The sequence below is a fragment of the Canis aureus genome, chromosome 31 (genome assembly GCF_053574225.1).
Source record: "Canis aureus isolate CA01 chromosome 31, VMU_Caureus_v.1.0, whole genome shotgun sequence".
In the NCBI taxonomy this organism is placed as follows: Eukaryota; Metazoa; Chordata; class Mammalia; order Carnivora; family Canidae; genus Canis; species Canis aureus.
This window is the reverse complement of record NC_135641.1, coordinates 21,372,663-21,395,748: the sequence shown is the minus strand read 5'-3', so window position 1 is coordinate 21,395,748 and position 23,086 is coordinate 21,372,663. Positions and strand designations below refer to the sequence as shown.

The following is a 23,086-nucleotide window of genomic DNA, read 5'->3' as shown; positions in this document are numbered from 1 at the left end:
GAGAAGCAGGCTCCTCGCAGGGAGCCCGATGTGGGACTTGATCCCCAGACCAGGATCATGCCCTGAGCCTAAGGCAGATGCTCAACCACTGAGCCACCCAGGTCTCCCTTACTCAAAGGTTTTAAAGAAAATGTTTGGGGCATCTGGGTGGCCTATGGTTAAGTGTCTGCCTTTGGCTCAGGTCATGACCCTGGGGTCCTGGGATTGAGTTCCGCATTAGACGCCCGGCATGGAGCCTGCTTCTCCCTCTGCTGCCTCTCTCTCACTGTGTCTCATGAATAAATAAAAATCTACTTAAAAAAAAAAAAAAGTTTAGTTTTACTATGAAGTAGGGTATAAATTTCACAGGGTGTTTTTTGTTTTAAGATAAAGCATTATACTTGGAAGAAATTCATGCATGTGAGTTTCTTTGGGCAAATTTACGTCACAGTCTAGGTGAAGTGGCTTTGTGGAAATTTGAGAATTTCTTTTTAGTCATTAAATGAAATGATGCATGTATCATGCTTAACACTGTCCCTGAAGTTCATGAAGTACTCACAGGCTAGTGGTTACACATCTCCTCGTGCTTTCCAGGTGGTTACTCTGCAGTGGGCTTGAACCCCCTTTGCCTGATATTTTCTACGTTAATAACTAAAGGCTTTTAAGATATGTACTCATCCTAGAAACGTATGGCTTATAAACTTTGTGGAAAAAGTATTGCTACATTAGACATTGTAGTCATGAAACAGTTGCATATTGAGAGTTTCACATTTTCACATGTGTTTGTTTGCAGTCAGGTGCAATCATGACGGTCCTTGCTGCTGTCTGCACAAAGATCCCAGAAGGGAGGCTTGCCATTATCTTCCTTCCAATGTTCACATTCACGGCAGGGAATGTGAGTATTTTTATGAAGTGAAGTGCTGGGGACAGTGGTGATATTTTTACATTGACTGAATTCTTGCCCTTAAATTAGAAATGTCAATGCTGGAGGAATCAAAGTTGTACCAGTTTTATTCTCTTTTGCTGGCTTTCAGGCCCTAAAAGCCATTATTGCCATGGATACAGCAGGAATGATCCTGGGCTGGAAATTTTTTGATCATGCAGCACATCTCGGGGGAGCTCTCTTTGGAATGTAAGTTTGAGTATAACCAATTGCTAAGCTGCCTCCTTGGTCCTCTCTTCCTGCCCACCCTTTAGGAAGGCAGAACAAGGCAGTTAACTCTGGGACAAAAGCAGGGGCAAGTGGGGGGTGGGAGGTTGAGAAACCTGTCACATAGTTGTTTTCAGCTTTGCCCAGTTCCACCATATGAGCTTGGAAGGGAGAAGAGCAGGTCCTGCCCCAGCCTCAGTCATTTATAGACTATGCCATTACCCTACTCTTAACTTCCACTCACCCCAAGTCCAGAGCTGTCAGAACTCCTAGCCCCTCTTGGGCTACTGTTTCCCAGCCCCACCGTGTGCGTTGTCCTCTCCTTTCCTCATGCTCAGGCCTCCTCTGTCCTGCTGCTGCTCACCTCCCTGTCACCAGCGCTGGGCAGTCAGAGTGACACTCTGCCTGTGACAAGTGTCCAGGTGTGTGCTACCTGAACAAGTAGAGGCTGGGGATCATAAAACCAGTGTTGACCACTTAACTGGGCATCAGTTATGTGGCAGGCTCTGAGCTAGTAGTTTCCATTTTACTATTATTACTTCCATTTTACTGATGGGAAACAGGCCCAAAAGTGATCTTTCCCGGGTCAGACAGCTAGGAGCAAAGCAAAGATTTAAAACCAGATCCAGAGTCCTTTCTACCTCTGTCACACCATATTGAATATAGTAGTATAGTGTTCACAAGATCTCCCATTTGTGTTTCAGACAGTGGACTTTTGCCTAAAATGTAGTAGCATTGGAGTGACTTGATCATAGAACTTCCTCAGGACTCCTGGAGCCTATCTGACCATGAGAGTCCCTTCAGCAGAGTAATTTCTATCTCATGTACTGGGTCCCCTGATGGACTATCTTACTTATCCTACATAAATGTTGCTTTTTGCCCTCACTTGGTTTTTACTTTGTTTCATGACAATGCAAAACTGAAGTTTTTTAATTTAAAAAAAAGAAGAAGAAAAGTCTATTCTAAGTAGAGCAGTTTTGCCCAGTAGGCGGTGGAACTAAATGCCATTATGCCATTTATAATTTTCAGTGATGATTAAAGAATTGCATATGTGAGTTCTGGCTCTAACAGCAGCACATTATAAATAGTAGAAACTGACCTGATATATTACAGTAGGAGAAACCTAGACTTAGGAAACAGGATTCTGTTTTATGAACTCTAAATTTATCTCTCTGGATCCTCCCATGTATACTTAAAGGATCTTCTCTTCAGCAGGTTTTTATTCTTCTGAACTATAATTAAATGACCTTTTTCATTCTGAAAATAATTAGATCAAATGTATTTTAAAGTACAGGATCTGAAAGGCAGAGGAATCCTTTTTCTTTGCTCTTTCTAATTTCAACCCCTTTCATTTACTAGATCTCAGTCATATCCAGAATTCATCTTTTATAACATCTTTAATTCAATTAATAAAGCTAAAGCTAGAAATCCTTACTAACGGTAAAAACCATATTAGTATCCTCCTGCGCATTGCCTTGACTCTGTTCCCTCATCAGATGTTATGGTCTTCGCTCTGTACTTTTGCAGTAATACTAGCTAACATATTTTGAATATTTGCTGTGTGCCCAAGCTAAGGACTGATTTAATATTCTTAAATCTTGTGAGGTTAGAAAACTGCTTTAAAGAAGGGAACTGTTCAAAGTCACACAGCCAGTCCTTGCAGAGCTGAGTTTCAGAGTGAGCACTAGGCTATATAGCTGCTGCAAAACAAACCAAAAAAAACCAAACTGAAACTTAGAAGTTGGTAATTTTAAAGTGTTTTCCTCATTTTAATTTAGCCAAATGACCAATTATATTTGAACTTCCAAGTATGATCAGAACAGTTTACTTGTAATATTAAATTGGTTGACTCTCTGCTTGAAATAAGTGTATTACAAAGATCTGGGAAGACACTTCATTAATGGAGAGTTCCTGACAAGTGATTCATTTCTTGCAAGAGTTTTACAATTGCATTCGAATCTTAGGTGATCCTTTTTCTGTTGTTCTAAGTTCACCACAAAATTTGATTTAGGCCCAAAAGAATTTTGTAACATGCCTATTAATTTGCATGTTCTTTAAGTGTCTTTTTTCTTTCTCTATATTTACTGATTTTTTTTAACATTTTAATGGTGACTATTTTCATGATCTTTTTAAAAATATAGTGAATGTTAAGATTCAAGTACTTGGGGGAAAAAAAGATACAAGTACTTTATAATAAACATACACAGAACATTAAAAAAATTGAAACAGGGCAGCCTGGGTGGCGCAGCGGTTTAGTGCCGCCTGCAGCCCGGGGTGTGATCCTGGAGACCCGGGATCGAGTCCCACAACGGGCTCCCTGCATGGAGCCTGCTTCTCCCTCTGCCTGTGTCTCTGCCTCTCTCTCTCTCTCTGAATAAATAAATAAATCTTAAAAAAAAAAAAAAGAAACATTAAATTGCTATTCTGATACTAATCTAAGCCATTTAAATAGAGCATGTTTTCAGTCAGGTGTTTGAAGAGATGCAAAGATTAACACAGTCTGGTGTCTGCCTCAGGGAACATGAAATCTATTTGGGCAAGGAGGGCAAAAATAAAAGTTTCAGTCATAGCTTTCAATGACAGCCATTCCAGACAACCCCGTCTCCTCCAGGAAGCCCTCACAGCCTTCCCCTAGCCCAAGAGAGGAAGAGGTAGGTGCCCCCGAGTTATACTTACAGCCTGTGCCTCCCTCAGGTAGAGCTCCTGGTCTTGCAGTACCTAGGCCTGTGGGCTTCTAAAGGCAGGCATTGCTCAGTGGTCTCTCAACTTTGTGTTCCTCAGCTTACAGTAGATTCTCCCTAGATGCAGTAGTAGTGATTATGGCACCACTTTCAGAATCAGATTTAGGTTCTAGTGTCCGTTCTGGTGATCGCTAGTTGTGTAGCCTGGGCAAAGTAAGTTACTGAACATCTCGGTGCTTCATTTTCCTCAGCTCATCGCTTTAGGCTGCTTTTTTGGCAGTATTTAAGAGCGGAATAGGGATTGGAACTATATTTTTAAAGGTGGGCAGAATTTGGATCAGCAGATAGCTTTGTGTAGCCAGGTGGAAGATGACGAGAAGCATTTAAACTATTGAAGCCATCATTAGTGAATTTGAATGCTGACATTTCTTACATTTAATGTAGTGAAGAGGGACCAGGCTTAGGATCAGTCTAGACTTCAGGTGAGTCCTTAGAAGCTGTTAGCTCCTGAGAAGATTGCTTTCTCTGAGGCTTGGTTTCCTCATGTCTGTAATGGGGAGGTGATGCTCAGTTGCAGTAGTGAATCAAAAGTAGTATGTGTCACACATAGTCCCATCCCTTTTATCTTTCTTTTTTTTTTTTTCCTCTTGATCTGTCATACACTCCATATTAACAGTGAGTCATTGATCTACATGAAATAAATCAATCAGCTATTTTAATAAACAAGATAGTAAATAACCATGGCATTCAGTTTTTAAATGTCAATTTGATATCATCATGGTACTTAACATTTGTATGTCATACTGTTTGAATGTTGAGCCTGGTTTGTTTTTCTCCTCCCCAGATGGTATATTACTTATGGTCATGAACTCATTTGGAAGAACAGGGAGCCTCTAGTGAAAATTTGGCATGAAATGAGGACTAACAGCCCCAAAAAAGGAGGCGGCTCTAAGTAGAACTGGGATCAGATGATACTGGTGCATGTGCCCCGTGCTGCCTGGAGAGTCCCAGGAACTCATCAGCCCTGGAGTGACCACATCTTTGCTCCTGCTTGGAAGACACCCAGCATCTAGCTTTCCCAGTATTTTAAACTCTGTCTCCAGTACATGTCTTACCAGAAAGTGAATTATGACAAAGTTGTGAAATAAAGGTTTATATCTCTAGTTTGTAAACAGAGGGTGTGTGTCCCTTTTGAAGAGCACTAATGCTGCCCTGGAGTCTTGCTATTAGTGTTATATCTGACATAGTTTGAGCAGTGAACTTGGCAGGAGTGCACAGGGAAAGGCCTAATTGAAACTCAGAGATGCTTGTTTTTGTACTTTGGCCTCCTTGCATCTCTGCTTCCTCACTTACCCTTTCCTTTGGTTGGTTGGCAGGTAAAAAAAAAAAAAAAAAAAAAGATCTTCTGGCTGGCGTGGACTGAAATAACAGCTGTAGTATTTTCTAAATTTTCCCAAGAAAGGTAATGTTTTCTGGCAGTGAGTGGCATATACAAAAAGCTATTTTTAGGCTTTGCTTTCTAGATTAAAATTGTAGCTAAATTAAGAGTTAGAAGGAAATATCTTGGAGAAATTCAGACTTGAATCTGAGCCTAATTGCATCTTACATTTGAAAATGTGCATTCTTTGAATTGAAGCATCATACTGAAATAGCAGACAGTGGTCATCAGAACAGCTTCACTCTAGTAAAATTCTTGCTTGCCCTCATGATTGAAAATTATTTCTAGGAAATGCATTTTGAGAATTTAAAAGTAGTGTTTGTTGAGATGATTTATAGGAGACTTGTTAGTCTTTTGGTGGCCTCAGTAGGTAATTCCGGTTCTTGCACCCTGCCCTGGAGAGGAGTGCAGCCATCTTTCCTACTAGGTGTCAAGCTTCATGGAAAGGAGTGAGCTGTGCCCACCTCACAGTGGTGAGAGCTGAATGGCAGCATGTCCCCGCACATTGGAATCGTCTAGAATTTGACAATTCTTTGTACTTTTTCCCCCAGATTCTTCTCTAGTGTGAAATACTTTATTTTTACTAGGCAGAAAGGATTCTATCTTAAACTATAATGTCACTCGTTTTGTTTTGTTTTTTAACCTAGCCCCTCTCTTTGCTGGTAAGGAAGCAGGATGGTCATGTATGGGAACTGCTCAGGGTCACACTGCTGTGCTTTGACATTTCTGAATATATTATGCCACCAGCCCTGCAATACACAGATGAGGCAGGAAGCATTTCTCAGAGATAGGATGGGAGGCTGAGATCACACGGACATTCTGTATGGGGTCCAAAATGAAATTTATGTCTTGCTGTGGGCCGACTAGGGACATAGGCCCTGAGGACATGTATTTTCCTGCTTTGTGATGGTTAGTGAAGGAGCATTTAGAAGGTCAAGTCCCTAAATCACTTCTCTGTCCATAACATCCCTCCATGCTGATGCCTTTGAACAGCCAAGTGCCATTCTCCCCATGAGAGGCCTCATGAAGAGTCAGAGCCCGGCTCTGGAAGCATGAGTCTTACTGAGTGTAGCTTTGGCAGTCGTCCCTACTACTCTTTGCCCACTAGGGTGTTTTCTCATCGTGGCTTCTCTACTGACACGTGAGCACCCCAAGCCTCTGTTCTGCCTGGCTAGCGCACCTCTTGGACTATGCCTCCTCTACTGGCCTGTCAAGTGCGTTGCCCCCAGGAACACAACTGCCTTGTCTCACTCTGCTTTCCCTGGCTTTAGTTATCTTCATGAGGATACCCTCTGAGCTCTGGGCCCACAGACTACCTCTGTACCCAGTACATGGATCTACCGCATGCCAGGTATGGTTTCAGGTCCTAGGACTCCATAAGCCCTTCAGATACCACTCCTGGCTTACTGAGTGGTCTCACTGATTGGAAGCCAGAAACTTGGGAGCCATTCTAGATTTCCTTCTCTCAGCTCTCATTTCTAGAATCCAGTGCCCCTTCCATCCCCAGTGCTTGTGCCTTAGTTCAGCCCCTTGTCTCTAACCTAGACTGTTGAGACTGTTCTCCAGCTGGTCTCTAAAATTTCCTTATATGTCTTCATATGGCTACATGGTGCTGGAAACACTTTGGTCATTCCCCATTGTCCCCCGTGAAAAAAACTTAAATTCAGTGTGGTTCCCTGAGGCTCTCCATGGTCTGGCCTCTGATGCCTTTGACTGGACCTCCCAACCTCCCACCCTGCATTCCCACCCCTACCCAACCACCTTCCCTCATTACAGGTGACAGGGCCAGCCTCACCACCCCCTACTTGCTTTATCCAATTCTGTTGTTGCCTTACTACACTGAACCTCTTGAGTCTCCCAGCATTATTCCAGGCACCTAGTAAGTGCTCTTTGTTGTTTAATGAATGAAATAAAAAGAAAAGCTACCTTTTTTTTTCTTTCTTTTTCCTGCAGGATGGAGTACTGTAGTCCCAAATGTCTCAATGGCTAACCCAGGACCCTGGAGCACGGAGGTCACACAATGACAGCTTGCTCTGCCTAGGGAGAGAGCAGGTGTGCAACCTCCTAGTGTCTTCACGGCATGCTCCTCTTCTGCCTCCTGGGCCATGGCCTGGCCAGGGCAGCTGTCACTGCTATGACTGGAAGCTAAGAGAGAGGATGCTTTGGGAGAGGAATCAGTATCCTGACTGGTCAGGGCTGCACTGCAGATTTCTCCTCCAAGATGCAGACTGGAGACCATCCAAGTGTATGTTGGAGATGGAGCTCTGGGTAATTAATGCCGTTTCGGTAGTGTGATTAATTAATTAGTCATTGGTCTGCAGTGCACATTGAGGGCATGTGTCAAATACTCAGGAAGTCTCTTGAGTGTGGCCAGGGAACCCTGTCCTGCATTAAACAAACTGACCTTTAGTGGCGGATTACCCAAACTGCAAAAAAAAAAAAAAAAAAAAAAAGGTACAGGGACTTTTTATAACACAGCGGCCAAAGATTTATCGGCAGCTTTATAATGTAACTCCTCTGTTGCCATGCATTAAAATTAGGGATTTTAGAACCCAGGGAAAGGTCAATTGAGGGCTAATGCCAGTTCTCAATGAAAACTGGATTGGTTGTTACAAATTTAGCATCGCGAAGGCAAGTAGTGACTCAACTGGCTGATTCGGACACGTGTTCCCTGGCAGCAGGGCCCGGGCGGTCAGCCCCGCGCTCCCGCCTGCGGGGCCCGCGGGCAGCGCAGCGCCAATGCGGCAGCCCCGGGCGCCCTGCGAGGCCCAAGCGCCTTGGGGGGGGGGGGGGCGGGTACTGCGCCCGCGCTGGCCCCCGGGCTCTCGCTCGCCGCCAAACCAGGTCCGAGTTAGAAGCCAGCATCAAAGGGAACTAAGGGTTAAATTATGAAACCCTCGAGGGGGACGCTGGCAAATGCCTCCAGGCGTCTTCGGGCGCCTCCCGCCCCCCCAGCCCCGCGCCCCTGCTGCCGGGCCGAGCCGGGCTGTCCCCGCCCCCGCCCCCGCCCCCGCCCCGGAGGCCTCCCCCAGGCCAGGGGGCGGCGCTGCGGCGGCGCGGGGAGGGCCGCGGGGGCGGGGACGCCGGGCGGGGGCGGCGCGGCCCGGAGCGCGGGGAGCAGAGCGGCGGGCCGGGGCCGGGGCCGGGGCCGGGGCCGGCATGGCGTGGCCCTGCATCAGCCGCCTCTGCTGCCTGGCGCGGCGCTGGAACCAGCTGGACCGCTCCGACGTGGCGGTGCCGCTGACCCTACACGGCCACTCGGACCTCGAGAGCGAGGAGCCCGCCCCGGGCGACGCCGCCCCGCGCAAGGGCCCGTCCCCCGCGGGCGCCCGGGAGCCGGGCCGGGACGTGCCGCTCACTCAGTACCAGCGGGACTTCGGGGTGTGGACGGCGCCGGCGGGGCCCCGGGATGCTCCGCAGGGGCGCGGGGCGGGGGCGGCGGCGGCGGCGGGGGCGGGCGGCCGCAGGGGCAAGCCGTCCGCGGCCCCGGGCCGGGGTGTGTACGTGCTCCCCATCGGCGACGCAGACGCGGCCGCAGCGGTGACCACGTCGTACAGGTAGGGGGCTTCGGGCGGGGGCGCGTGGGGAGGGCGTACCCCACGGGAGGGGGAAACTGAGGCCGTGCACCCGGAGCCCCCGTCCCTCGGCCGTCGCACTGCTGCGGGCGGCCTCGGAGGTCGCCCCGTTGGCCCCCTGCTCCCTGCGGGCCTCCGAGTGAAGGAGCGGGCACCTCTGCCCACCCGAGCCCACTGCCTCCACCGAGCCACGACCTGCTTCCGGGCACTTCCCCAGGTGGGCCAGTGCCGGACCTCCTGCCCTTGCCCTGGTGCCCTCGGTGCCCTCTGTGGAGGCGTTTGTCGACCAAACAGGGCGCCCAGTAGGTGGCCCCCTGGGGATCGCCCTGAGTGGGCGGATCTGTGGGTCCACCCTGCCCCCACCTCAGCTCTGCCCCGGGCTCGCTCCTTTCTTAGTACAAAAGTAATATAAACTCACCATAGAAAAAAAATAGAAATTACAAGTTAATTCCTTTAACTCACCCAAACTGGTAGTTCTTTCTAATCCATATTTGAGTTCATACCCACTTGTAATTCTTGTACGTTTAGATTCCATACACATTTTCCCATCAATTTCAGTTGTCTGCATGTTACTGGATATTTTTTTACAACATGAATCTTAGTAGATGTGCAGTGTTTCATCCTAGGGATGGATATACATTCGTCCATATATGGATATGTATGTTCAATTATTAATCTGTCATTGAATATTTAGGATGTTTCTAATTTGGAACCATTAAAAACGCTTCTTTCAATCCACTACTCCATTTCCAGGAGTTTCCTTCTAAGTATTCAGTGTGGGGCGAGAGCAGAGGAATAGAAGCTATGTTGCAACCTTGTACTGCAGGAGATGGAAACAATCCCACCTCCCCACCCAGTGCAGCTGGTTAATTCTAGGAGGCCTGGGATGTACGGATAGTGGAAGATCTGGAAGATCTTGAGTGGGTACCGGCCTCAAAAAAGAAAACAAAATGCAGAACAGTGTGTCCACTATTTATGTTTTTAAAAGGAGTACTCATGTACCCGTATCTGTTCAAATAGGAACCCTTGGGGGGAGGAAGAGTGGGGAGGAGAGGGGGATGCCAGGGTGGAAGGGCACCGAGTGACTTTCAGCCTCTTAACTGGTTTTTTTTAAGCGTTTACAGGTGTTATCTTTAAACCATTTTTTAGAGAAAATAATTTCTGTGATATGATAAGCATCCTTATAGCTGTCTTTGCGCTTATCAATTTCTTTATAAATTCCTACCTGTGGAATTAAAGGGGCAAAAAGGTATGAACTTTCTATCTCCCTCAGATTTATTATTTTTAGAAGCACTGTTAAGGTAAGATTCCCATAATCATCAAGACACATAGAACATTCCATCTCCCCAGAGGTTCCTTCACAGGCACACAGTTTTTCAGGAACCTTGGTGAAGAATGGGTGCTGCAGGCTGGGTCTCGAGTTTGCTGATGCGTGCTCAGCTGAGCTGCTAAAAGGCGAGGGCAAGGTCAGGGGGCAGGGCCCACACTGAGCCCAGCTCAGGCCCCAGCTGGGCTGTGGGTGGTTCTGACTCCTGTGCGCTGGCGGGGAGCCAGCTGCAGGGGCCTGAATCCCCTCCAGAGAAGCCTGTAGGGCCCAAGGGCCTGGGGGTGCAGCACCTTCACATGACCAGTATTTCAAGCCAGGAGGAGAACCCATGGCTTCAGCTCAGGAAGGAAGAGCTTTCTTGTAATTCCAACGGACTGATGATGAGGTGAGCGGCCTCCAGGGTGCTAAGCTCCTCCTCACTGGTAATGTTCAAGCAAAGGTGGGGCCCATTTAGAAGGAGCCCCTCACTTGCGTTGAGCAGATGATGGGTTTGAATGTCTCACTGGGTCTCCCATCTCCAATGATGCTGAAGGTACAAGTTGTTATTCTCTGCTTAGCAAGTATCAGAAACCAGGCTCAGGACTTTGCAGATTATCTCCCCAAGACCTCACCTCCTAAGATGTTGCTGCCCCGAATCCCTTCGTTTCTTGAGCTGTGTCCTGCAGTGGGGGAAGTGTACTGCCAGGAGTTGGGATTCACTGGTGCTCTTGTGTCCTGGGGTCTAAACTTGGTGGGTCACTTGGCCTCTGTGACCCTTTCCTCATCTGTAAAACAAATAGCCAGAGCTTGACTCCCTGGGTCCCCATACCCCTAACTCTGGCCCAAACCCAGGACCACTACTGAACTTGGCTCTCCCAATCCATGCCAGCCGACCTCCAGGATGCCTCACTTCCCGGCTCTAGCACTTGATGCAGGAAAACTCCATTCTGGCTCCTTCTTGTAAGATCCATGTTATCTGAGCAAACTGTTTGAAGAAATTCACAAAACAAAATGAGTAGATCCAGGGAGCCGAGATACCGGAGTCCTCGTGGCCACTCGCTAGCCCCGCTTCTCGTGTGAAAACTGACCTGCCTCACTTGCTTGGCCAGATGGGTGCAGATCCTGCTCTTGCCGCCAGCCTGGGTCTCTCCTGGGCAGCGCCCAGAGCCTCCCCTCTGGTATTCTCTAGGTGCTATTTAGCACCTTTGACACAGGTTCTAGACCTCCTTCCCCAGTCGTCATCCTCTTTCCTTCCTGGGTGGGTTACAGGGCAAACCATTGTGCCCGGCCCCCAAGGTTCATCATAACCTCCTGCATATACATCAGTAGCCCTTTTCATGAGGAAGCTGAGGCTCAGAGAAATGAAGGGGTTTGAAGCCATGAAGATGGAGGGTGCTCGGCCTTGCCACAGGTGGCCCCCGGCCCTCCGTGGGACTGCAGCCCTAGGGCCCAGCTGAGGCCCAGACAAGGTGGACAGGAGAGCCTGCTTGGTCAGGGGAGGCACCCGGTGTATTGGCTTGCCCTGTGTTTTTATTATCCTCTTTGCCAGAGCCATAAATCTGTCCTCCTCCTCTTCTGGGCAGTCACGGGGGGGTCCTGCTGATTCTAGGTCTGAGGCCTCGTCTCCATCCCCACTGCAGTCTCCTCTCACTGGTCTCCAGGAGCAGCTATGGGCATTGTTCTAGCTCCTGGCTCTGGTCGCTTTGTGCCGTGACCCCTGCAGCCACCCTGGGGCGGCAGGCTTGGGCTGCCAGGTCCAAGGCTCAGCTCAGTTTGGGGACAGAAGGGCACGCCCAGGGGAGGACCTGCTTCCCCAGGAGAAACAGAATGGCAGATGGCTCGGGCAGCTGGTCTTTGGAAACTTGCAGCTTCAGAAGCATAAGTGATCCGTAGGGCCCTGGCCCAGCTCGCCTCCTGGCACCCCTGAGTGCTGACCACGGACAGACACAGCTGCTCCCTACACACAAGGACTGCCCAGTGGTGCCCAGCTGTGCTGCTGCCAAGGAGAAAAGGCAGCTTTGTTGACTTCTGGGCCTGAAACCCAGCCAGGGCTGTGGGTGGGATGAGACAAGAATGGATCCAGCCCACATGTGGGTGCTCCCTTGGCCAGCTGGACACTTTTCTACAGAACATTGCCTTGGCAGGTGCTCCTGGACACAGCAGGTCTTTGCCTTCCTGAGCTGTCTAGCAGGGGCGTTGAAAGAATTAAAAGAAATAGGTCTTTTATGCAGAAGAATTGAGGAAATAAGTCTTTGTCAAAAAATGTACTCCAAGGGGGCACCTGGGTGGCATAGTCGGTTAAATGTCCAATTCTCGATTTCAGCTCAGATCATGATCTCAGGGTCGTGAGATGGAACTCCCACTCAGCAGAGAGTTCAGCCTGGAGTCTGCTTGAGATTCTCTCCCCCTCTGCCTCCCCTCTCTCTAAAAATAAATACATGAATCTTAAAAAAAAAAAAAACAAAAAACTTCAAGAACATGAAGCTAGTTTGTGCCAGCCTTGTCACTTCTGCCCAGGGAGCCAACCACCTTCCCTCCTTCGTCCAGGCTGGAACATGTGTGCACGGAGCCGTTTAAAGCCAGACCAGCTTGTAGTTGAGACAGTCACTACAACCTGTTCTGTTTTGTAGGAGTTAATAAGAAATTACTAAAAAGTAAACAATACTGAACCTTGTTTTTCCTTCTCAGTTGTAACCAAGTAGAGAAGAAATTTGCTGTGCTGGGCACTGTCCTGGCCAGCACCTTCTGTGGATGTAAGTGACCTGGGCTGGAGGTGACCAGCCTTCACTGGTTCTGGGTGACTAGGGCCCCTTAAAGTGGCCCAGAGACAAAAGTGGGAGCACTAAGGAAGGGCTGGGACTTGGTTTCCGTTGCGCAGCACGTACCAGGTGCTTGCTCTGGATCCAGAGCAGGATGTGAGCAGTGAAGACTGGCCAGGACGTCTTGGAAGCACAGGGCAATGGCGGTGGCCCCTGTAGAGTCGGGAGGGATGACGGACTCTGAGCAGGGTGGTGACTGTGTTCTCTATTCCAGACAGGAATTCCAGGCCTGGACCGGAGTGAAGCCGTCGAGATCCACAAAGGCGAGACCCGCCACAGTCATAACAACCCACAGCTCTGGATGGGACAGCAGCCCCCGGGACAGCTTCCAGGTCAGCCTGAAACTGGTGCTGCAGGCACGGGGCTGGGCTCCAGGCTGCAGATGGTGTGAGAACAGTCTTTTTCTAGATGGTCCCCTACTGCTGGCGGGGTGGCCATCTCCCCAGCGCTGGCGCCTCTGGCAAGCAGGATGTCCCTTTCCGTCCTAAATCCCCATCTTACCCTTGGCCACTGAGCACTAGCAATGAGCCTTCCACATCCTTGGCATTTGTGTAAGGGAGGAAAGATGGGAGGTGGGGACTCTTCAGCCGCCTGATTCCACCCAAAGGAGGCTTCAGGAAGCAGAATGGAAGGTCCAGGTGCCATATTTGTCCTACTAATGCAGTGACCCTGCCCCCTGCATGTTCCCCCCCACAGATTCCCCCAAGCAGGTGGTCTCAACTCTTAGAGGATAAAGAGGTCAGGAGGCAGGAGTTTTCCTCCAGGAGCTGCGGTGGGAGGTGGTGGGGAGGGTAAGTCGTGGGAAAGGCACACTGATACGGCACCACATTTCATTTTCCAGGCTCCTGAGGGGAGGAAGAAGTTTACCCCTAACCCCTCAGCCATCTTTCAGGCATCAGCTCCCCGGATCCTCAATGTGTGACTCCCACCACGGAGAGGGCCACAGCGGAGACCGAACCCACTGCCGCCAAGATGGAGCAGTGCTCAGCCACTTGGGGACTGGGGTGAGATCCTGGGACTGGCCCTCTCCGTCCGAGGGGGAGGGCCCGTCTTGCTTACTGTGGGCACCGCTCCTCCCCGGCTGCCACCTGGGCTGTGGGCCTGGCGCAGAGCAGGGGCGCAGATGGACACAGCATCACCCTGCTCAGCTCTGGGCCCCCACCAGCCTCTTGTTCCTCGAGAAGTGTACAGAAGGCTTCGGATCTTTTTTTAATTGCCTCTTTTGGCCACCCTTCAGTTTTTAAATCTGAAGAACCTAAGGACCAATTCTGTGGTAAACTGAATTGGTCTGTGTGAGCTGAGGAATATGGACATAACAGGTGCTTGAAAGAACCAGTTAATGTCCACTTTGTTGTTTTCCCAGGCTGCACAAGAACTTTGTAACCTATGGCAACCCAAGGGCCTGTCCCTGGGTGTTCCTACAAATGCCCCACGCATTCAGGTTGAAGAACTCTTGGGTTATCACCTGCATGTGACCCATGATGCTGCTGAGTAGGATGCCATTTCCAAAAGGAAGAGTATCAATCATAGGATTTCCGTTTTAACGACATGATTTAGGGCCCAGACAACCGTTATGTTTTAACAAAAGGCTTCTTGTGAGGAGTGCTTCAAGTAGTGAATGAATGGCATTTACCTTGTAGGTTTCTGAGCCCCACATTTTATTACTAATTCCAGTTTTTTCCCTTACAGTTGACAACTAAAAGGGAACACCATACACACTGGCTTCCTTGGGACGAAGTGGCATTAGCCTCATTCCCTGAAAGACTTTAAAATGTTATCTACACCTAGATGACTCCCACCCTGCTCTCCCTTACAGTCGGGGAGCTCACTGTGAGGAGGCAGCTGTCGGCTTTGGAAAGCTGCCTCCTTTCCCGGTAAGTCCCAGCCTATGTGGCCCTGGAACAAGCCTGGCCCCGTTTGCACAGCAGGTGGTCAAACACTCGGAGTTCGGCCCCTCTCAGAGATCAGAGGTTCAAGCTAAGCTGTCTTCCGTCCAGGATTTCCCTCTGGATGTTCATCCTTCTCCGCCTCACGCGCTGGCTGGTGGGCATTTACTTAAGCCATCGGCGCCGGCCCTCCCAGCTCACAACCCGAGACCAGGAGCTGGGCTGGTCCCTCAAAGGGCTGCCTCGGGCTGGCACAGCCTGCCCCTCCGCGCAGCGGAGGAAATGCTCTGAATCATTTTAAAGGCAGAACCCAAACCATATGCTTACACAAAGGGTTCTATTATTTCCGACTTCATTGGTTTGCATGCTAGTGGTTTCTAAGAGAAAAGAGACTGCCTGCCGCTGTGCATTCTGTGGGGAATGAACAGATTAACCATACAATCTCAGATTTTACTAAAACACAAAAATGCACGGTTACAATTTCTTGTTAGCTTATTTCTTTAATTGTGAACCCAGAGCACCTTCTCTCATGTCTTTATCCCCTCTTGGTAATAAGGACTTTGGCGGGTCATGGCTAGTCCTGGTTGTCCCTTGGAGGCTTATGGATCCCAGGGTCTCTCCCTTTGGACCGCCATCCACACCGGTGGCGTGCGCGGTATTCACAGGACGTACCATCCTCCCCTTGCACCGCACTGCCCCTCTGCATCTCCCAGAGCCTAGGTTGAAAAGTCCATCCTTGAAGCTAATTCTGGGCTCAAATCCTGACTTCTCTCCTCACTACCTGTGAGCAGTTTCAGCTTCCATTTCCTTATGTGCACAGTAAGGAGACCACCCCCTCCCTCGCCGAGCCGGTTTATGTTTACGGGCAGGGTGCTGCTCAGTACAGTGAATGGACAACAGAGCACAGACATGGCAATTGTCCTTTCCTGCCCAGGCCCCCCCTTCCTCCTTCCCCATGGAGCCGGCTCTATTCTCCTTTGCAGCTTGGGTCCCCCTGATGCCACAGACACAGTCCTTCTCCCTAAACCCTGCCCCTGTCACCCTTCCCTCCCCCGAGCTTGTAGACCAGAAAGGCTGTACCTCAGCCAGACACCACAGGTCTGCTGTTCCCGGCCGCGTCAGCACCATAGCAGCAGGAGCACCCTGTGCCTCACCCGGCCTGCCTCTCAAGGCATACTGCATGCCTAAGAACCTTTCTGGAATGCACTGGAACAGATAGCTTTCCACAAAACCCCCAACTCGATAATCTTCTTTGCCAGGCTTCATTATTAGGAGACTGGGGTTCTGAAGAAGGGACTTCCTCCCACTAGTAAGGCCCATCATGTTACTGGAGTGACCTTCCAAAGCAACTGAGGCAACAGTCTCAAGTGCAGTATGAACCCACATCACACACAATACATGTATATAAAATAGACAAAGAAAAAAAAATAGACAAAGATGGGAAAATGCATTGGAATACTAAGGTAGTTCTCTTTGGGAAGGGGAACTATGGGTAACTTTAAATTTTTTACACCTTACTGTATTTGCTAACGTTTCTATATAAGCATTTTTGTATTAATTCTACAGAGTAATGTTTTTAAAAATAAAAAGTTCAATCTGTTAGCTAATTTCAGCCAAAAGCAAGTGTTCAGTATCAATGATTTTATAACTTGTGTCAGCACTGCCAGTGGCCGCCTCGACCCACCTTGAGGATGCACTGTGAGGCCCACAGAGAGGGGAGCCCCAAAAGTCCTCACCCGCAGTTATTTAGACCAGGGTCCTGCCTCTGTGTTCCATGGTGCTTCAAAAGTCAGAAAAACCCACTGCAAATGGGAACTCTTTCACACCCGTACCACCACCAGGATTTCAGGTCCAACTCCAAAAAGCACCCTTTGAAAGAACCTTGACCCTGCAGACACCCCATTAGTGGGGTCAGCTCTGCCTGCCCCGTTCACACAGGCTTCGGTCCTGAGAAGGAGTCCCCAGCCGAGGTGACATCAGTCATTAGGGAAAGAAGCCTCAGTAACACCCCTATTCTCTGTCCTCCAGACACCTTAGTTCCTTAAAGGCTGACACGGAGTCTGGTCCCAAGAAAGCTATGGACCTGGACGCTATCACGATGCCTCTTCCCTGCGGAACTACTTGCCTCCGAAGAACCAAAGCTTTCAAAGCCCCTAGTTCTTGTTAAGGACGGATGTAAAAAGTGGTCATTTCTGAAATGTTTCTGCATCTCTCATTTTTTTAGCCATTCTGATAGCAGGTGGTCCCAGCAGAACTGTGTCACAGGAGTCCCCTCTTCCCAGACAGCATAGACCAGGATGCTGCTGTCAGAGGACAGGCGTGGTCCCCTCCTTGCCAGGGCTCTGAGGAGGCTCCGAGGTGCTTCTCTGCCCCAAGCTGTCAGAAACTGCTATTTCCAGGGTTAATGTGCATCTTCCAAATTTCTTTTCAGACTCTTACGTAACAGTGATCCTTTATCCTGCATAGCCGCAAACCCTTTATGGAAAGCAGCAGCAGACTTAGCGTAAACACGCAAGTACCCATCCCTCTGCCCCACCCCGGTGCCTCCAGGCCTCCCGTAGGAAGAACCTACCAAAGTGTAATGCATCTAACTCAGAAAAACCCATCACAAATACTAAAAGATTTATTGTAGATTTTTGTTACACATTATGATACAAATACATCTGAAACATTAACACATATGGGAACTGTTAAATGATTTAATATTTCTTTTGCAAAAAGATAATTACTTTAGGCTTTCATACCTGTAATAAATCACTCTGTTCTCATTTGGATCAAATCCTCCGTCCTGTAGATCTGTCACAGTCCACGCTGAATAAATCTATGCACTTGCCCACTAACCTTGTTTGCAGTAGTTAATGTATAAAGTATCTGAGCCTTTATGTACTTTTTTTTTTTCTTTGTTTAACTAAGCCTGGGCATGCCCAGTGCCTTACCGAACAGATTTCCTTGTGCATCTGCAATCCTCAGATGCTGAATAAAAAAAGGGCAGATTTCTCAGTCACCTCCCTGCCCTCTTCTGCTCCTGGCCCAAATGTCTATAGAACTCAGGAAAACTGGAATTATGCTGACTCGGTACATGTGATTCACAGGCTTCAAGTTTCCTTCGAGAAGATTCCTAACAGAATAAATTCTTTGCTTTCCTTTGACAGAGACTGTGTTAGGATGATTAGGACAGAGTGTCTGTAATGGAACTGGGCATCGCACAGGGCACTGCTAACCTACCTTCGGTTCCCTACTCCACTGAGAGGGCTCTGCGTCTGGGCACAATCTCTTCTCACTGCTTCTGAGCACTGACCTTCCTGTCTCGTGGCTTCAGCAGTCATCTCTCTATCTTTAAGGCACTCACAGTGTTTCCTTGAAACGCTTTTCTTTGGAAAAGCTGAGTGGAAAAGAACAGGACACTAAATCCACGGACAGGACTTACCACCCCAGCAGGCCTGTCCCAGGCGCTGCTCCCCACTGGCCACTCAACAAGGGGTCGGCAGCAAATGCCATGGAACCGGCTCTCTGCCTGGCACACACGCAAAGCTGGTACAAGCCTGCCAGGTGCCTGGGACTTGCGGGTGTTCTCTTACTAAGACTTTAAGAGCTTCTTGGTTATAGTCAAACCTTAACCTGGACCTATGCTGGGATGCGCCTACCCCTTGACAATACTCTGACCATGGCTGTAGTAACATTTCTGTGCTCTGAAAAAACAAAAAAAATTCTGTGCAGTGTAGTGTGCTGGCTCCCAGGCTTATTTTCGGCAAGGTGTCACCGCTTCCTATAGCTTACTGGGTCCCCCACGCCACGGCCACCCCAAGTGTGGAAGCTCAGCCTGTCTCCAGGTGTTAGCAGGGTAACTGCTTGAGCTGCCTGTAATCCCAGAATGGGTGGACTGCTAGTGTGCCAGACTTATTTTCTGCCTCCTGGAGGGAGACTCAAGCCCAAGGTGCCCCTTGACACCCAGAGAAGGACCTGCTCACTACACATGGCTGGGCCCAGCTCTGAGACTCTCCTGGAGCCTTTGCAGAGAGTGAGCAGATGCAAGCGAACAGAACACACATCCACTCACAGCTTCACTCTAGAATCAGGAAACAAACTTCTGTCCTGAAGGGATCTGATTTGAGACTGAACACCCTGGTGTTACAGTGAATTAGGTGGAGGCAATGGTTTGGTAGCCATAATATTCTGAGGCACACAGAAAATAACCTCCTTCCCCAAAGAGAAGAGTCGTCACAGTTCAAAGCTTCAGATACATTTTCAAATCCTGCTTTTCTAGGAGCATCTTCATTCCATTCACTGATCTTCATTCAATATCCCCATGTGTTTATTTGTGAGAAAGTCCAGAAAAGGAATGTTGCAAATGGCCTGGTGAATATTACTCACTGTAATTTCTTTGGGAATCCTGTCCAAAAACAAAGCATATTAGGTGCAGTTTTCTCAAGCATTTAATAATTAAACAATCCATTTATCAAAAGGACCATTCCCCCACTGCAGGCCTACTGGAAGGGGACAATACTGAGGCACACTTTCGGCCACCTGGCATGGGGGTGGCCAGGTACATTCTCTCGCTTGCTCTCCTTCCTCATTAATTTATTTTGTTTTGATGACAACTGGCCTGGCCTCTTAGGGCTTAGATCTGACTTCCCAGTCACAGGCATGAGATGGATTTCAAGAACTCAGTTGAACAACAAAGAAAAAAGACTCTCAGGATTGAGAAAAGAGAAAGGAAGTAAACTGGACAGCAAAACAGCACAATGTTTTCGTAATTCAGTCTCACTGGACTGAGTTCAAGGGCTACAGAACTGCAAGACCACGATTCCGTCTGTCTGGCCAGTGAGGTTAAGTGTTCTTATCAAGAGCACCCCAGCTACTCTATCTCTACAGCCAGGACAGCGGTGAGCAGGGGCCACAGAAGGTGCTCAGCCCACTCTTGCATTTCACGCAGGACAAGAGCATTCTTAGAATTCCTGTTTCCTTTTCCTTCTTTCTTAAAGATGTCTTCTGTTGATATATATATATATATAGTTTAAAAGGATTCTATTTATTTATTCAATCATGAGAGGCACAGAAAGAGAGAGGCAGAGACACAGGCAGAGGGAGAAGCAGGCTCCATGCAGGGATCCCGACGTGGGACTCGATCCCGGGACTCCAGGATCACGCCCAGGGCCAAAGGCAGGCGCTAAACCGCTGAGCCACCCAGGGATCCCCCTGTTGATATATTCTAATACCGTGAAGTCTGACCTCGTAGTCCTCTGATTTAAGCCTTTTTATGTCCTCAGACACTTTTGATACAATTTTGCAAACTTATGACAGGCTTTAAGCATACTGGGATAAAGTGGATAAAATACTTGTTTCCTCTGAAAAGAATGCCAGGATGTGGAACAAAGAAATAACCTGTCTGCCATTCCTTGGGGCCTAGGAAAAAGGCAAAACTCAGTGTCCCGACCAGTGATAATTAGGGAGGCAGCAAAGCAGAGGTGAGCCGGTGGGCTTTAGAGCTAATGAGGTCTGAGTGGGTGTCTAAGTTCTATCACACAAAGGCTGGGAAAGCCAGGCAACAGAACTTTCAGAGCCTGGTTTCCTGACTTCTACAAAGCGGTTTAGAGTTTTCCAATGAAAAACAAATCAAGTAATGTATGCAATGTTTGACCCCAACATCTGATACATCATGGACAATATTATCTTTAATTGCAAAGAGCTGGTATTTGTTCAACCCTGTAGCATAACAGTCCTAATGAACGCTGTGTCTGGAGGGGTGACTAGGAACATACAGACCTCTGGACAGAGCTGAGCGTTTACAACCATGAGTCTCAAAATGACCAAGCCGACCCCATGTCCCAAGCACTGACCCCTCCATCTCCAACTGGATTAAGTAGAAGACCCCTTCATGGGCGTCTAACCTGTCAGGAAGTATCTGTAAGCCTACTACCCCTGACTAGGGAGGTATTAGTACCTGTTGTGAGATGCTGTCTGGTATCCAACTGCCAAAGCCTGCCTCAGGATGTCATTCACCAGCTGCTCCGTGGCCTACGAGACAAGATGGGGTTACTCTCGAAGATGGCCACGGGCCTGCTATGAGAAGAGACACATCTGACCCCATCCCATACACAAAACTTTGGAAACAACTGTATCTAAAGATCATAAGTCCTTAAGGAAAAAATAAAGGTCCAAATTATAGACAAAAAATATCAGGTCAGAAAAATGGCCATAATTCTGAGAAATTATGAACGGGGGTAACATTCATTATTCAGATGGCGTTTTTAAGGAAAACAGGTTGAGGGCTATTTGTGAGTTATCTGTGCTGTGGGAGAAGTCCCACCAGGAAAGGAGCTTGCAGAGCTAGGATCAGACAGGCTAAGGAAGCTAGTCCATGAGCCTCTCTCGCCCAGGGGTGGGACAGCTGTGGCTGTTTCTCTGTTGTTATGACAAGTGGAGAAAACCCAAGGCCTTGCTTATGTCATCTCCTAAAGCAATGAGAGCACTCTCATCTCAGTCTGCTTTCAAAGGCACTAGAAAGTACTGTTAGAGTGCCAACAGCACAGAAACTCTTGTGGATGCTTTAACATTCAGATGACCTATGATTTAGTTCATTCAAAAATCAGAAGGAAAAACACAGTAAGCCTCAATAAGACGAAAAAATCTTAACACTTATTATCTCTGTTCCATTTCATTGCCCTTGTCCCTTACCCAAAATTGCCTGGGACCCAGACCATCCTGCCCACAGCTGGCACCTCAGTGCTTCAGCCCCTGGAGACACAGCTTGGCCCTCTGCTGCCAACAGGCACCCACCTTTAAAATCATGTCCTCCACCACCGATGCATACACGTTCTTGTAAAGTGCCACAGGCTGCAGGGTGATCCCAATCTGGAAAAGAAGAAAGCCATTTGTTCCCATTTCTACGCTAAAAACCACCTCTCTCCAAACAAGCACACTTCTCGGATACCCAAAGAGATGTCCAATTGAAGAATAACAACTCTGTAAGCATTCTGGACAAAACTCAGGGGAAGTAACAAAAAATATAACTGGAAGAACACATCATCCTTTCTTTGTTTCTGAGTGGCTGTTAAATATGCTATTACAATCCCGCTTTCACCCCCAAATCTCCTTCATGAAGAACATGGTCAGGATTTGCAGGAATTCTGATAGTGGGATCAACACACCGGAAAGCATGGAATCCAACTTCAGGCCCTGTTTGTAAAAGGTGGTGAAGATACACTTGGAAACTGTGACTCACCCCATTCTGCATTTTCTCCTGTAAATGAAAGAACACCACCTTCCGCCTTTCTGTCCCAAGCAGCTGTCCAAGCTCCAGCACAGGCAGGGCACCCGGGAGCTCTAATAACGTCAGGGGAGCCTCGCCCTCTCAGGTGTGACTTGGCAATATCAGGACATGCGCTTCATGGGAAAGGAGAGCCGCTTCCACGGAGGCCAACGAGAACAAAAATGAAAAGTGGAAACGGTCTCTCTCTAGCTGCCTGCTTCAGTTCCATGGCCACCAAGGCACCTTCTCACATTAACAGTTCTAAGGGGATGCCCAGGGAGCACACCCCAAGCTCATGAGGCAGAAGAAACTCACACCATTACTTCACCAGGAAGGACTGAGGTTGGTCTCTAAGGCTGAGGCTCTATGCATCAGCATCTCAAACCTGGCTTGTGACCAAGAAACACCAGAGGCCATCCCCCTACCTTCTGTGTGATGTCACCAATGAATTCAGACCCCAGGGTTGGTGGCAGATAGAACTTCATTTCTTCCTGTTTCTCTTCCTGTTCCTTTTTGATGTTGATCTTTAACGGCTCTGGCAGGTTGAGGATGTCCACCTCCTCTTCATTCTCTGGCTCTCTTTTCTGAAACTGCTGCAGGTCCTCCAGTTTCCGGCAGAGGTTGTCGGCAGAGGAGAATGACGACGGGCACTCTAAATGAGAGGCGATCGGTCTTATGACAGCTTGCTGGCCAAAGGAAAGGCCTGCCTATCTCGTTAAGACCAACAGTCTGAGACCCAGAGGAGAAGGGACAAGTATCAAGGGAGCTAACTCTCTTACCAGCTCTAGAATTCTATGGCTCTGTAACTGTGAGAACTAGTAATTCAGGAGACAGGCATCTTATGTTAATATATATGTGATGTAACTGCAATCTAAGACAAAACAGACAGTATGTAATTCTGACTTTGCCACCAAAAACTCGGCCATGCCTGAAGCTGTCATACAGAGGCAAGTACTGGTAACAACACCGTTAACAAACTGTGCATCTTCAATAAGCTGATTTG

At 48.5% G+C, this 23,086-nt stretch overlaps 3 protein-coding genes across 5 annotated transcripts in view; 2 read left to right on the top strand and 1 right to left on the bottom strand.

The window, feature by feature from the left end:
• PARL (presenilin associated rhomboid like) overlaps nucleotides 1-4,982 on the top strand; it is a 47,463-nt gene extending 42,481 nt beyond the window's left edge. Inside the window, exons 8-10 of one of the 2 annotated variants that reach the window (XM_077879847.1) lie at nucleotides 773-874; nucleotides 1,014-1,111; nucleotides 4,655-4,982. In XM_077879847.1, coding sequence (XP_077735973.1) covers nucleotides 773-874; nucleotides 1,014-1,111; nucleotides 4,655-4,766 — 312 coding nt within the window. In that variant the 3' untranslated portion in view covers nucleotides 4,767-4,982. The remainder of the gene's footprint in view (nucleotides 1-772; nucleotides 875-1,013; nucleotides 1,112-4,654) is intronic. The other variant, XM_077879848.1, reaches the window with a different exon arrangement.
• Nucleotides 4,983-8,372: 3,390 nt separating this feature from the next.
• On the top strand, nucleotides 8,373-17,674 carry MAP6D1 (MAP6 domain containing 1). The gene is made up of 4 exons (XM_077879850.1): nucleotides 8,373-8,805; nucleotides 13,163-13,280; nucleotides 13,790-13,952; nucleotides 14,638-17,674. The coding sequence occupies exons 1-3, from the start codon at nucleotides 8,408-8,410 to the stop codon at nucleotides 13,868-13,870; spliced, it is 597 nt and encodes a 198-aa protein (XP_077735976.1). The 5' UTR covers nucleotides 8,373-8,407; the 3' UTR covers nucleotides 13,871-13,952; nucleotides 14,638-17,674.
• The window catches only part of YEATS2 (YEATS domain containing 2), a 122,328-nt gene continuing 116,681 nt past the window's right edge, over nucleotides 17,440-23,086 (bottom strand). For both annotated transcript variants that reach the window (XM_077879843.1, XM_077879844.1), the window contains exons 28-31: nucleotides 22,509-22,735; nucleotides 21,612-21,686; nucleotides 20,776-20,849; nucleotides 17,440-19,224 (exon numbers count right to left, since the gene is read on the bottom strand). In XM_077879843.1, coding sequence (XP_077735969.1) covers nucleotides 19,116-19,224; nucleotides 20,776-20,849; nucleotides 21,612-21,686; nucleotides 22,509-22,735 — 485 coding nt within the window. In that variant the 3' untranslated portion in view covers nucleotides 17,440-19,115. The remainder of the gene's footprint in view (nucleotides 19,225-20,775; nucleotides 20,850-21,611; nucleotides 21,687-22,508; nucleotides 22,736-23,086) is intronic.

What these genes read in the sequence shown, in the direction of transcription:
- MAP6D1 (XM_077879850.1), top strand. Translation starts at nt 8,408, where the DNA reads ATGGCGTGGCCCTGCATCAGCCGCCTCTGCTGCCTGGCGCGGCGCTGG. An exon ending in GCGGTGACCACGTCGTACAG is followed by an intron (nt 8,806 to 13,162) that starts GTAGGGGGCTTC and finishes TCTCTATTCCAG; the next exon opens with ACAGGAATTCCAGGCCTGGA. An exon ending in GCCCCCGGGACAGCTTCCAG is followed by an intron (nt 13,281 to 13,789) that starts GTCAGCCTGAAA and finishes TTCATTTTCCAG; the next exon opens with GCTCCTGAGGGGAGGAAGAA.